The sequence below is a fragment of the Xylocopa sonorina genome, chromosome 5, assembly GCF_050948175.1.
Source record: "Xylocopa sonorina isolate GNS202 chromosome 5, iyXylSono1_principal, whole genome shotgun sequence".
NCBI classification, from domain to species: Eukaryota; Metazoa; Arthropoda; class Insecta; order Hymenoptera; family Apidae; genus Xylocopa; species Xylocopa sonorina.
This window is the reverse complement of record NC_135197.1, coordinates 8246376-8258488: the sequence shown is the minus strand read 5'-3', so window position 1 is coordinate 8258488 and position 12113 is coordinate 8246376. Positions and strand designations below refer to the sequence as shown.

At 28.6% G+C, this 12113-nt stretch overlaps 4 protein-coding genes across 4 annotated transcripts; 3 read left to right on the top strand and 1 right to left on the bottom strand.

Annotated features, from left to right (window-relative positions):
• Window positions 1–964: 964 nt before the first annotated feature.
• On the top strand, window positions 965–1802 carry LOC143423974 (allergen Tha p 1). Its single transcript, XM_076895695.1, has 2 exons — window positions 965–1207; window positions 1582–1802. Exons 1-2 carry the CDS (start codon window positions 1045–1047, stop codon window positions 1737–1739), a joined length of 321 nt encoding a protein of 106 aa, XP_076751810.1. The 5' UTR covers window positions 965–1044; the 3' UTR covers window positions 1740–1802.
• Window positions 1803–3500: 1698 nt separating this feature from the next.
• On the top strand, window positions 3501–4783 carry Csp6 (chemosensory protein 6). Its single transcript, XM_076895694.1, has 2 exons — window positions 3501–3707; window positions 4556–4783. The coding sequence occupies exons 1-2, from the start codon at window positions 3524–3526 to the stop codon at window positions 4750–4752; spliced, it is 381 nt and encodes a 126-aa protein (XP_076751809.1). The 5' UTR covers window positions 3501–3523; the 3' UTR covers window positions 4753–4783.
• Window positions 4784–5044: 261 nt separating this feature from the next.
• On the bottom strand, window positions 5045–7339 carry Cdc10 (cyclin-dependent kinase 10). Its single transcript, XM_076895693.1, has 6 exons — window positions 7184–7339; window positions 6558–6712; window positions 5868–6468; window positions 5486–5782; window positions 5270–5403; window positions 5045–5204 (listed from the first exon to the last, which is right to left on the bottom strand). Exons 1-6 carry the CDS (start codon window positions 7191–7193, stop codon window positions 5169–5171), a joined length of 1233 nt encoding a protein of 410 aa, XP_076751808.1. The 5' UTR covers window positions 7194–7339; the 3' UTR covers window positions 5045–5168.
• Window positions 7340–7661: 322 nt separating this feature from the next.
• Btbd9 (BTB (POZ) domain containing 9) lies at window positions 7662–10971 on the top strand. Its single transcript, XM_076895184.1, has 10 exons — window positions 7662–8511; window positions 8581–8733; window positions 8803–8992; window positions 9092–9347; window positions 9411–9543; window positions 9624–9761; window positions 9835–9965; window positions 10030–10158; window positions 10231–10420; window positions 10542–10971. Exons 1-10 carry the CDS (start codon window positions 8182–8184, stop codon window positions 10764–10766), a joined length of 1875 nt encoding a protein of 624 aa, XP_076751299.1. The 5' UTR covers window positions 7662–8181; the 3' UTR covers window positions 10767–10971.
• Window positions 10972–12113: the final 1142 nt, after the last annotated feature.

The window sequence follows — 12113 nt, the reverse complement described above, 5'->3', positions numbered from 1 at the left end:
CAATATTACATACACAGAACGAAAAATTAAAGTTAATTCTAAGATTAATAGGTTATACGTAGAATACAGTTATCAATATTTTCAATCCATTTAGAAAATTCAAATGACATATTTTCGTCTATTATATGTATGTATTAGCTAATTTACAAATACAGCATTTAACTTTCCACAACATTGGGTCCTGTTTAGCTTTACGATTATATCTACGTACTACTCAAAGCAGGTTACATTAAAAATCAAAGTTATAAGTTTGGAAAATTATTATGTCTCACTTAAATAACAAATTTAAATTGTAAATACTTTAAATTATATCACCAATATTTGATTACTTATTCAATTGTAATATTTTAATTTAGATATTAAAATTCAGGACTTATCGAACCTTGCATTACACAGCCTAGACTATTCTACCATATAGTTCTTAATTCGACAACAGAGCTTGATAAATTTAAAATTACTAAAAACTTTCATAAGTTTAAATAAAATTTTATATACATGTATAAATATAACTTTGTATGTATATAAATATTTAAAAAATTAAGCTATATACATATATATTAGTTAATGAACAATATTTTTAAATGTGGCAGTAACGTTTTCATATGTATATATATATAAATATTCTATTCTACTGTTCTGTTCTTACGCGAATATTTATTAATCTTTTTTAAAAACAATATTTTTAAGCGATTAAAATTTTAATACAGTTTCAGTACATATAAGTAGTAAGGCAAGAATAAATTAGTAGCTTGCTAATGCGAATTTTGATATTATCTATAATACTTATAGAAAGTGGAAAGTTAACGTTATCATAATTTTCTGAAAATTGCTTTCCAGAAATTACTTAGAAAGTGAAATCTACAGAACCAAATTATTATATCTAAATGCATAGATGGAATAATTATACGTATAACTGTTACCCCTAAACAGGGAATAGAATATAAGGGCTTGTTCTGGTGTTTGAAAGAGGCAGTTTTCTCCCGATCTTGAATTAGTGCACAACAGGCTCAAATTTGGTAACTTCTACTTTAATACGGTTTAAAAATGAAAATACAAATTCTTTTCCTTTTTGCTGTATTCACACTGATGACTTTTGCGGGAGCGCAAAATATTTCAAAACTCCTAACGAATGAACGTTACGTACGAAAACAGATCGACTGTATCTTGGGTCGGGGTTATTGTGACGCTATCGGCAGGAGAATCAGTGGTAAGATTCGAAATATAAAATTTTTAGTTCATTCACAGTCGATATCGACTTTTTAGAAAAAATGAAATTATATAATTGAATTATCCAATAAGTTTATATTAAAGATAAATATAATCTTGCATGAGAAATATATTCAATCAAATTATGGAAATGCATTACCAACTTTGAATATATTGCTCTGCCGTTTTATCAATAACAATCGTACGTTATTGTTAAATAAATTTCGTTATGATTGATCAACGGTATTTGGTTCTCGATATGTATTTTAAGCAGAATCAACATTATTTTTTCTTAATATGCACATTTAGAAGGTCGAGTACTTATTCAATCATTTATTAATATTATTTATAAATTTTATTATATAATTTTTGCAGAATTGTTGCCAGAAGCAGTGTACAATCGTTGCCAACATTGCACACCTCAGCAAGGTGCACATGCACGCATGTTGATCGTATTTATGCAACAACATTATCCTCAAGAGTGGCATTTGATTTTACAGCGTTACGCAGCCATGCGATATTATGCCAATTAAAATGAAAAGATTTCGTAAAATAAGAATAGTTGACAATGCGATAACTCGTGAAGCGCGGATGAATTTGAAGAAATTTCTACTTTTCTACAATGAAAATTTTCAAAGATCTGTATGAAATATAAAATAAAAAGTTACTTCCACATACTTTTGTTTCGCATAAAAATTCATATCCTTAATTTTGGCACTTTTTATATATAGACATTATTGTACATCATTAAATGATTGTAATTTTCCACTTATACTTGGCCAATATTAAAGATCAAAATTTATATACGTACATTAAATGAATACTTGTTATTACGTGCTGAAACTGAAAACAAGGAATGCTCCGTAACTTATATAGATAAAATACTAAGATATGCGCCTTAATGAACTACTGCATTCCTTTCTCAGGAATTACGCGCATTCGTCAACATTTGTTACCTGTACAAAGGCCTATAAGATATTAAATTATCATTATCAGAGAATGTTCTTACAATTATATTAGTGACTAATGGATCTTTAAAGCGATAATAAATGTAAAAATTAATTAAACATCTGCATATTCATTTTCATTTCATCAAAACGAATGTTCAACGATACAAAACAATTGTCTTTGTATTTTATTGGGTATAAACATGTATTTACATAAAATGAAGGCTAAGGGACAAGGTAGAAAGTTTGTACAGTCCGTTTTTCGCAATATAACTGAATGATAAAGTGGGTTGAAGTCGTAATGCGGTCCGCATTTCAATTAGTATGATCACTCTAATGTCGAAATGAATATCACGATACATTACACGATATTTTTACAAGACACGGATGAACAAGCAATTAGAGCATTGTACAAAGACGAAATTCAATAGTAAGAAATTCTTATTAGGATTATGTATAATGATAAATACTATATATTTTCTATCTTTATATCTTCTACCTCTATTATTTTTAAAATCCGTGACAATAACTATCTTCAAAAAATATTAATTTTACTTTTAACTGGTTTACTAAAGGAATTTATTTCATAGTCTTAAAAAAAATCTATCGATTAATTCATTTTTTATTTATTCCACGAACGTTCCACGAATTATATAAAGTTGATCAGAAAATCATTAAACGTAGACTTCATTGTAGTTCTAACTTCGTATTCTTACTGATGCTAATCCTTGACGGAATACCCAAGGAAAATACCCGATGGTCGTTCTCCGAACATGACAAAGAATAATCTCTTCATTATTTTTGCTAGCACGTAATTTTGTTTGCTTTAACTATTTCTATCGCATTGTTCAATATGGAAGTCTATTACTTACGAACAATAGCTCGCTTGAGGATACCCTTCAGTTTTTATTCGAATAAAGCAAATTATGACAAGTTAATGACAATTTATATATAGTAAGAAATTTTCTTTTGCGGAGAGCTCGGTCGGACATAGTATTAATTTTTAATAAAATGTTATTCGATACTCTTCTTACGCTGATCCACATTTGGTCTCTACTGTTCAACGCATATACAAAGTTCCGTATGTAATAACTCGACCAACGCGTTTATCCACTCCCTCCAATGCTCCCTGCGTTCGGCTATATAATTCGATAGCTTGCTTCAACAATCGCAAAGAACATTTTACTTTCAGTGACGAGAGTGTAATTTTTAAAGGTCTTTTTCGAAAATCGTCATACTTCATCTTTCTTCGGGAAACGGTGTAATTTGTGAGATCTGGCAACTTTCAAGTGTCGTTTCCGTACGTACCACTGTCACAGGCGCTTCGCTTTTTTCGGATTAGAAGCGGAGGAACGTGTTTCGATTATACAATGAAGTTTTCTCTCCTGTTATTTGCTCTTGTGGCGATCGTTTGTGTAACAGCGGAAAAGTATCCCACGAAATACGACGATGTGGACATCGAGAGAATTCTACAAAACGGACGTGTCCTTACCAATTATATCAAGTGCATGTTGGATGAAGGACCGTGTACTAATGAAGGCAGAGAATTGAAAAGTAAGTATCAGAAAGCGTTTCTACGGATTATCAATTTTAATTACAATTATAATTATTTTCTATATCTGTTCCTTTGAAACTTGTAAGAAATTGAATGGAACATAGTAAAAAATATTTATTTCAAGAACTTTCTATATAAAGTAGTACTTTCCTTCATTTTTAAATAATCGTTATTAATCGTTTTTATGCATAAAAAAAGAACATGAATAGAAAGTGGAATGAAAAATGTAAATGAATATCTGTTATTAATAAAATATTAACGAAATAAGTACATAGCTTCGTTTAGGTACGTGACGAAAAGTTAACGATCATTTTCTTCGGAAATTTTGACGTGCATCTACTGCAACGATTACGACAAAGTTCGGCTCACTCTCCCTCTCTTTATTACATAAGATGCTTTGAACTTTCTCGTTCGGATTGCATCGAGTTCTCTTAAGTAACGTCTATATAAGTTATTACTGTATATGTTTAAAACATTATATCAAATAAAGCAAGTATATAAAAAAAAATAATTAAAATATCATAAGAAATACGTCTTGTTCTTTATAAATATTTTCTTTTATTTTATTATATATTTGTGTATTTTAATATACAATAAATTGCAGAAATTATTATAAAGAGAAAAAATTACTTTAATTTATTTTATATTTTTTATAAATAAGTATGATAGCGAAACGGACTTATAAAGAATATTTATTTATATTTTAGTTGATACACAACTATTATTTTCATCAATTTTCTTAGATTGTAGGTATTGCAGTTGACTGCATAGAATATCAGCTTTCACGTAAGAAGTAAAATTACAAAATTCATAAAATATTAATTAATTTATGTACTTATTATTTTAGAAACATTACCTGATGCTTTATCCTCGGGTTGTAGCAAGTGCAACGAAAAGCAGAAAATAACTGCGGAAAAAGTAATAAATCATCTGAGAACTAAAAGACCACGGGATTGGGAAAGACTTTCCGCAAAGTATGACCCAAATGGAGAATATAAAAAGCGTTATGAAAACATAACAGTGAAATCTGTTAAAAATAGTTAAATCTAAATGTAACTGATAATGATAATAATAATAATAATAATAAAATCATAAAGTTTCATAGGAACTTGTATATGCATAAAAACTTAAGATATACGCGATTGTAATTTTATACTGATGAATTGTAATATTCGTCGAAAATCTTATCGTATATACTTAATTTGTATGTTTCATTAAATATTTTTATCATACGATCGCACATTATTAAAATAAATGTATGTGTACATTTTTTAATAAGTACATGTCTTTTTTCACTTAAATTATAGTATTCTATTTTTTTACTATTATTTAAATGTTTATTAATAAAAACCATTTATTTATAAGTCTATTGGTGAATGAAGAGTACAAAATTACGTTTGTATTGTTAGAAACGGTATGTGAATTGTATTTTAAATCATAAATAAAATTGTACTTGTAATTCATTCAACCCGTCTTTTCTTGACAAGTGAACCGAGCTGAAATATTAATGAAATATTAACTTCAGTCTTAAATACACGATTAAATACATCAACGGACTTACGAGATCTGAAATTGCTGGTAAATTATTAGTTTGATCCGTGACAGTTGTCTCTGGTTCTCTAGTTTCTTTTGGTGCAGTAGTCTTTTTCATATTTCTATGTTGTGGAAAGGTAGGCATAAGCTTAGGATCGCATGCTATAAAAAATTTGGAATCAATGAAAATGAATAATTCTTAAATACGATAGTAAGGGCGATGTATCGATTTTTTATTACTCACGTAAGGGAGCTTCTTTAAAATAGCTACTTTGTAAACATTCTTCTGCAGTAGCTCTTTTTTTCGGATCGTACATAAATAAAAAATTTAATAATCTTAAGCCAGCAGCACTTAACCACGGAAACCTCTGTTTTAGATTATTATACGGTTGTTGCTTTAATGTGAAATTTTGTAATGCGGGAAGTGTATTGAACTCGGGCCAAATTGCTTCACTCGGTGTGCCCAATAAATCAACAATTAGTTCTAACTGTGCAATTTCCGATCGTCCAGGTAATAAAGGTCGATGTCCAAGTAGTTCCCCTAATAGAAAAGGTAAATGAAACTGAAATAATCGTATAGAATATTGAAGTTATAAATTACAAATAAAAATACAAGTATATTATACCTAAAATGCAACCTGCAGCCCACATGTCAACAGAAGTCGTTTGGGTTTTTGCTTGTAATAACAATTCTGGCGCTCTGTACCATAATGTTACTACCCTAGGTGTCATTGGCTTCAAAGGCAAACCAAACCATCTAGCTAGTCCAAAATCAGCAATTTTAACACATCCTTTATCTGTCATAAGGAGATTTGAAACTTTCAAATCTCTGTGAACAATAAAGTTGTGATGCAAATAACGCAACCCTTTCAGTACTTGCAAAACAATACATTTGACTTGACTTTCTGAAAATGGAGCTTGCATATTGTCTAATAAACTTGCCAAATCTTGTTCGCAATATTCCATAGCAAGGAATATACTTTCTAAGCTTCTTCCTACTACTACTTCTCTTAGATGTACAATATTCTCATGGCGACAAGATAAAAGAACAGATATTTCCCTTAAACCACTGACTGGAAGACCATCTTTTTCATGTTCCATCCGAACTTTTTTTAAGGCTACAACTTTATCATTTTTGGTATCTCTTGCTCGGTAGACAATTCCATAAGTACCTTCTCCTATGCGATTTAGTTTTTCAAATTCAGATACAAATCTACATTTACCTAGCTATAAAAACAAATGACAGCACAGTATTATATGTTATATAATGATAAATACAATAAAAGATGTAATCGAAATTATGATCAAATCATTACAATATCTTGTTCTGGTATCTCCATTGGCTTGCCAGTCAAAAATGATGTTAATACTCCTCTTCTCGTTATAGGCGCTGATGGATCAGGGCCTGATTCAGACGCAGCCTTTTTGTCAGTATCATTATTTTCTACTGACTTTTTTTCCAATGTTTCATCTAAAAAATTGTTACATAACATTTGTTGGAAATATATAGTTGTGGCTAATATCTACATTATAATTATAATATAAATATAATATAAATTACGTTATAAAATTAAAATAACTATTTTTGTGTAAAATTTGGATGTTCGAATGAATATCCCTGTTACTAAATGACATATTTTAACTAATTTTGTATGGTTAGAAATTGTATCAATTTATATAAGTAATTATACTTAACAATTAATTCAAAATTGTAAATAAATATATCTTAAATTTCCTTTTAAAATTTAGGTATTATTATTACAAAGAATAGGACAGTTTTTTAATATTCTATGATAAATTTAATCACAAGAAATGGAATTAGTTTATAACAAACATAAATATCGTTCATACTTTTGAATAATATATAATAAACAAAAATGCAACTAGTTAACCTGATATAACAATGTTTGTATAGCGGTTATGAAATGAAATAAAATTATACCTTTTGTCATTGTGATTTAATTCTTTCAGAAATGTATTCCCTCGAAACTGTATTTATTTTTCTTTCTCGGGCATTTGTATTTCAAAAACTATAAAAAAAGTTTATTCACAATTATTCAACCGGATACAACAAGTTTCAATGCTTTTCAATAATTCGTTTGCACGTCTTTGGTAATATAAAATAGTAGTGATGCGACAAGAATGTATAGATATTGAAAAACTAAAGCATACGCTCTCTTGTGTTACACTTTGAAATACAAAACGAACGATAGTTGGAGGTTTATACTATTGATAATATAATTATAAACACTATTACGTATACAAAATTTGACAATTCCATTAATTAGAAAATTTTGTATTATCTCATGGTAAATTTGTACTCTCATTGTATCACTTCCAATAATTGAATGCTTTCACCTATCTTTAATTTCTATAAGTCTATGATGTATTTATGTTATGATCGATGTACATACATACACATCTATAGGTATATCTGGTTACTACGAAATAGTAAGAAGTAGTACGAAATTCATTTAATGTATATCAAATAATATGTTTGCACAGTACTTACGATTGTATGCTGAAGTGATTTTTCAATAACATTTGTTTAATTTGCATAAGTGATTTTGGCAAATCTAGTGAAAAGGACCAAATACGCAATTTGAACACAAAACCACATATATACAACACACGCTTTAATGATGTAAAACTAAAAGTTATTTAGAAATTGGACATTAAAACCTGATCGTATTTATTTTATTTAACAATTACGAGATCCTCGTGAAATCACTGTATTTTTCATTCATAATCTCTGGGAATGAATAAATAATATAAGAAGAATAGTGTCAAGTGTACTGAAGTACTATGATTCTAATGTCCTTCGATGTTGATGAAACGTTGTATTTACTAGCAAAGGAAAGTTCTTAGAAAAACAATAATTCCAGCAAGAAAGAAATTAAAAGGAACAATTTTATATTTAAAATCAAAAGATTTAAAAAAATGAGTTCTAATCACGAATTAAACATATCAACTGAACATCCACTTTCTGGTGATATAGATCATATTAGTACACTTTCTGAAGATATTGGTGCTCTCTATCTCTCAGATGATTATTCAGACGTTACACTAATTGTTGGTGGACAAAGATTCAATAGTCATAAAATCATTTTAGCTGCCCGTAGCGAATATTTTAGAGCTCTCCTGTTTGGAGGTTTGAAAGAATCTACGCAACATGAAATTGAATTAAAAAATGCTAATTTAACTGGATTTAAAGGTTTACTCGAATATATATATACTGGACGAATGTCTCTTACAGATCGTCGCGAGGAGGTAATAATTTTTAATATTCAATTATATACGAAAATAATAAAGATTTAATTATTATTACTTTATTTTTAGGTGGTATTAGATATTCTTGGATTAGCACATCTTTATGGGTTTTCGGAGTTGGAAATCTCTATATCCGATTATCTTAGAGAAATATTAAATATTAAAAATGTTTGTCTGATATTTGATGCTGCGCTTCTTTATCGACTGGAGTTTCTCATCAGGGTATGGATATGGTATCAATGTCAATATCTAAGAGAATGATTGAAATTGTCTAGTATAAATTTATTCTAGGTTTGTCATGAGTATATGGACGAACATGCGTCTGATGTGATTCAGCATGATAGCTTTTTACAATTAAGTGCTGATGCTTTAAATGAACTTGTTTCAAGAGATTCCTTTTATGCATCAGAGATCGATATATTTCTAGCTGTTCGAGCATGGGTAAAAGCAAATCCTGATGTAGATGGCAAAAGTGTCTTAGGTAAATACAATGTTAAAAATTATAAAAAATTTGTTGAGAGTATACTCTGAATATATTATTTAGATTATTACTATTAAATTGATTAGACAAATTTTGCAGATAAGGTACGATTAAGCTTGATTTCAATCACGGATTTATTAAACGTTGTTCGAACAAGTGGATTGGTTTCTCCGGAAGTTATTTTAGATGCAATAGCTGCAAGAACACAAACACGTGATTCAGATCTTAATTATCGTGGTCGGCTACTTATTGATGTAAATGTTGCTCACCCTATGCACGGCGCACAAGTTCTACAGGGTGAAATGCGTAGCTATCTTTTAGATGGAGATACAAATAATTATGATATGGAACGAGGGTAAATTGTTAAATTAATTTTTCAAATTATTCATCTGAATAATGCTATTTCATTTTGTCACAGATATACTAGGCATACTATTACAGAATCTCGAGAACATGGTATTTTAGTTAAATTAGGAACCCAATGCATTATAAATCATGTTAAAATGCTACTTTGGGATAAAGATATGCGTTCATATTCTTATTACTTAGAAGTAAGTTGGAGAAAAAGCATAGAACACTTCATTTTTATGCCTCATTTACCTATTATAGTTCTTTTTTATTTTTTTGATAGGTTTCTATGGATCAAAAGAATTGGGTTCGAGTTATTGATTATACAGAGTATTTTTGTCGTAGTTGGCAGTATTTATATTTTGAGCCAAGAATAGTTCTATATATTCGTATTGTTGGGACAAATAATACTGTGAACAAAGTAAAGTGTTTATTACAAGTGGATCTAACCCTTTTTGTGTTTTGTTTATACTTTATAACTTGTATTTTTAAAGGTTTTTCATCTTGTAAGTTTTGAAGCTTATTATACAAATCATACAGAAAAACTAAGTAACGGTTTTGTTATTCCAACACGAAATGTTGCTACCATGGACCAGAGTGCAACCGTTACTGAAGGTGTTTGTAGGTGTGTACAGTGTTATATGTAAATATATTTTACTGTTATTATATAACAAATTATTCAAATATAGGTCTCGAAATGCTCTGTTAAATGGTGATACATCAAACTATGATTGGGATAGTGGATACACATGTCATCAAGTTGGATCTGGTTCCATTTTAGTGCAACTAGGACAACCATATATCATAGATTCTATGCGGTATATGTTATTATATATTCGATTAGTTACGGAAATGTAATATTCTAACTAACTATTCCTTTATATTTATAGATTACTACTTTGGGATTGCGACGATCGTTCGTATTCTTACTATATCGAAGTGTCTGGTAATTCTTGGAGTTGGGCTGTAGTTGCTGATAAAACCAGGGAAAATTGTCGTTCGTGGCAAACGATAAGTTTTGAACCAGCTCGTCCTGTTGTTTTTATACGCATTGTTGGAACACACAATACAGCCAATGAGGTTACCAATTGCAAATATGAAATATATTGAATGCATACCGAAATTTCTACAGAATTATTCAGAAGTGAAAATAGTTACTTTTTATTGAAAGTATTAAAAAATTAAGTATTTTGCTTTTTAGGTTTTTCACTGTGTTCATTTCGAATGTCCTGCTCAAATAAATGATAAAAGTGTAAGCAAGTCTGCAGTACAAAAAGGAACAGAATTAAAACGTGTAGATTCTATGCATTGGTTAGTACCACTGCCTCACGAAGTAGCTACAGAAGCAGTGGATATTAATCTCCTTGATATCCTTAATCAAGACGAAGTGAATTCTACAGATAGCAATGGTCTTTGGGAGAACTAACTATCGGAGAACAAAACTTGTGCGAAATTTCATTGGTATTTCAAAGACTATACATTGCGTATTAAACTTTTATTTATTCATTTAAACTTTGTATGTCAAACACTTAAGTCCTTGTATAATATAGTGATATAAGTTATGATTGTAAAAATAGTTGTAAGATATATATTTTTTAATTAAAGTAAATTTTTAGTTTAATAAATTGTACTTTTTAATCCATTTCGGTTTATAATTAAAAAAGTAAGAAATGAAACGATGTGTTTGAATATCCGCAAATTTATCCAATATGTTTACTACCTGGTAATGAACATTTAATTGAGAGTGTTATTGCAACAGTATAAATCGTTTTAACAAAATTTTTAATTTGTAATGAAATTCTGATTATTGTAACATAATAAAATGTATTTATATATAAAATGACATAATTTAACAAAGAAAATATAACACAAATGCATATAGAAAGTTAAAACTTATTTTTATCCATCTATAAATGTCTAAATATATATATGTATGTAATTAAAATATATATTCAATTATTAATAGCCATATCAGAATTTTGAAAATGTCCCTAGTAATTATATTTTTATTATTTGATATTCTATAATTAATATATGATATTCTATAATAACTTAATAAAAAAAAATGTTTAATTTTGCAATTTTCAAAGTTACTAATTATTAAGATACAACTTATATATGTGTATGTATCATTTGCGGTTTTTTCGTAAATATAGGATATATGTATTCTTACATATACACGTAACTAAAGCTACATTACCAGTGTATCTATAAGCGGTACTATATAGTTCATGAGTAAATACCGTTTTAATGTGGTGGAATTAATACAATACACATAACATTTTTTTTACAACTTAGGATAACTAATATTGAAATAAATTAAAATTTGATAAAATTCATTTTGAGAATATACACCTATGCCTTTTGATCCTTGCAAAAGGAATACTGAATAATAAAAATAATGAGGTGACCAACCTACTTTGATTACAAGCACGACCACCTAGCACGAATGCGAATAACACAGACATAATTAAAAACAACAGCGGTAAAACTATAACAACATCGGTAAAAAACAACGACAATAACAATAATTAAAAAAATTCTTTTAAAGTATACGAATCTCCTAGGCGTCACGCCTTGAAAAAGATAGAGGAGTATCGATGTTTGAATATAAACTACAAAAATATTCAATAAAACATAAAAATCATTCATTGATTTTACTAATTATTAAACGTATTAATATCATATATATATTCATATGTATAGTGAACCTTTATTCATAAATAACTTCCATGCAATGAAAGCCTTGGTATAATTATTAAATATAGTATGC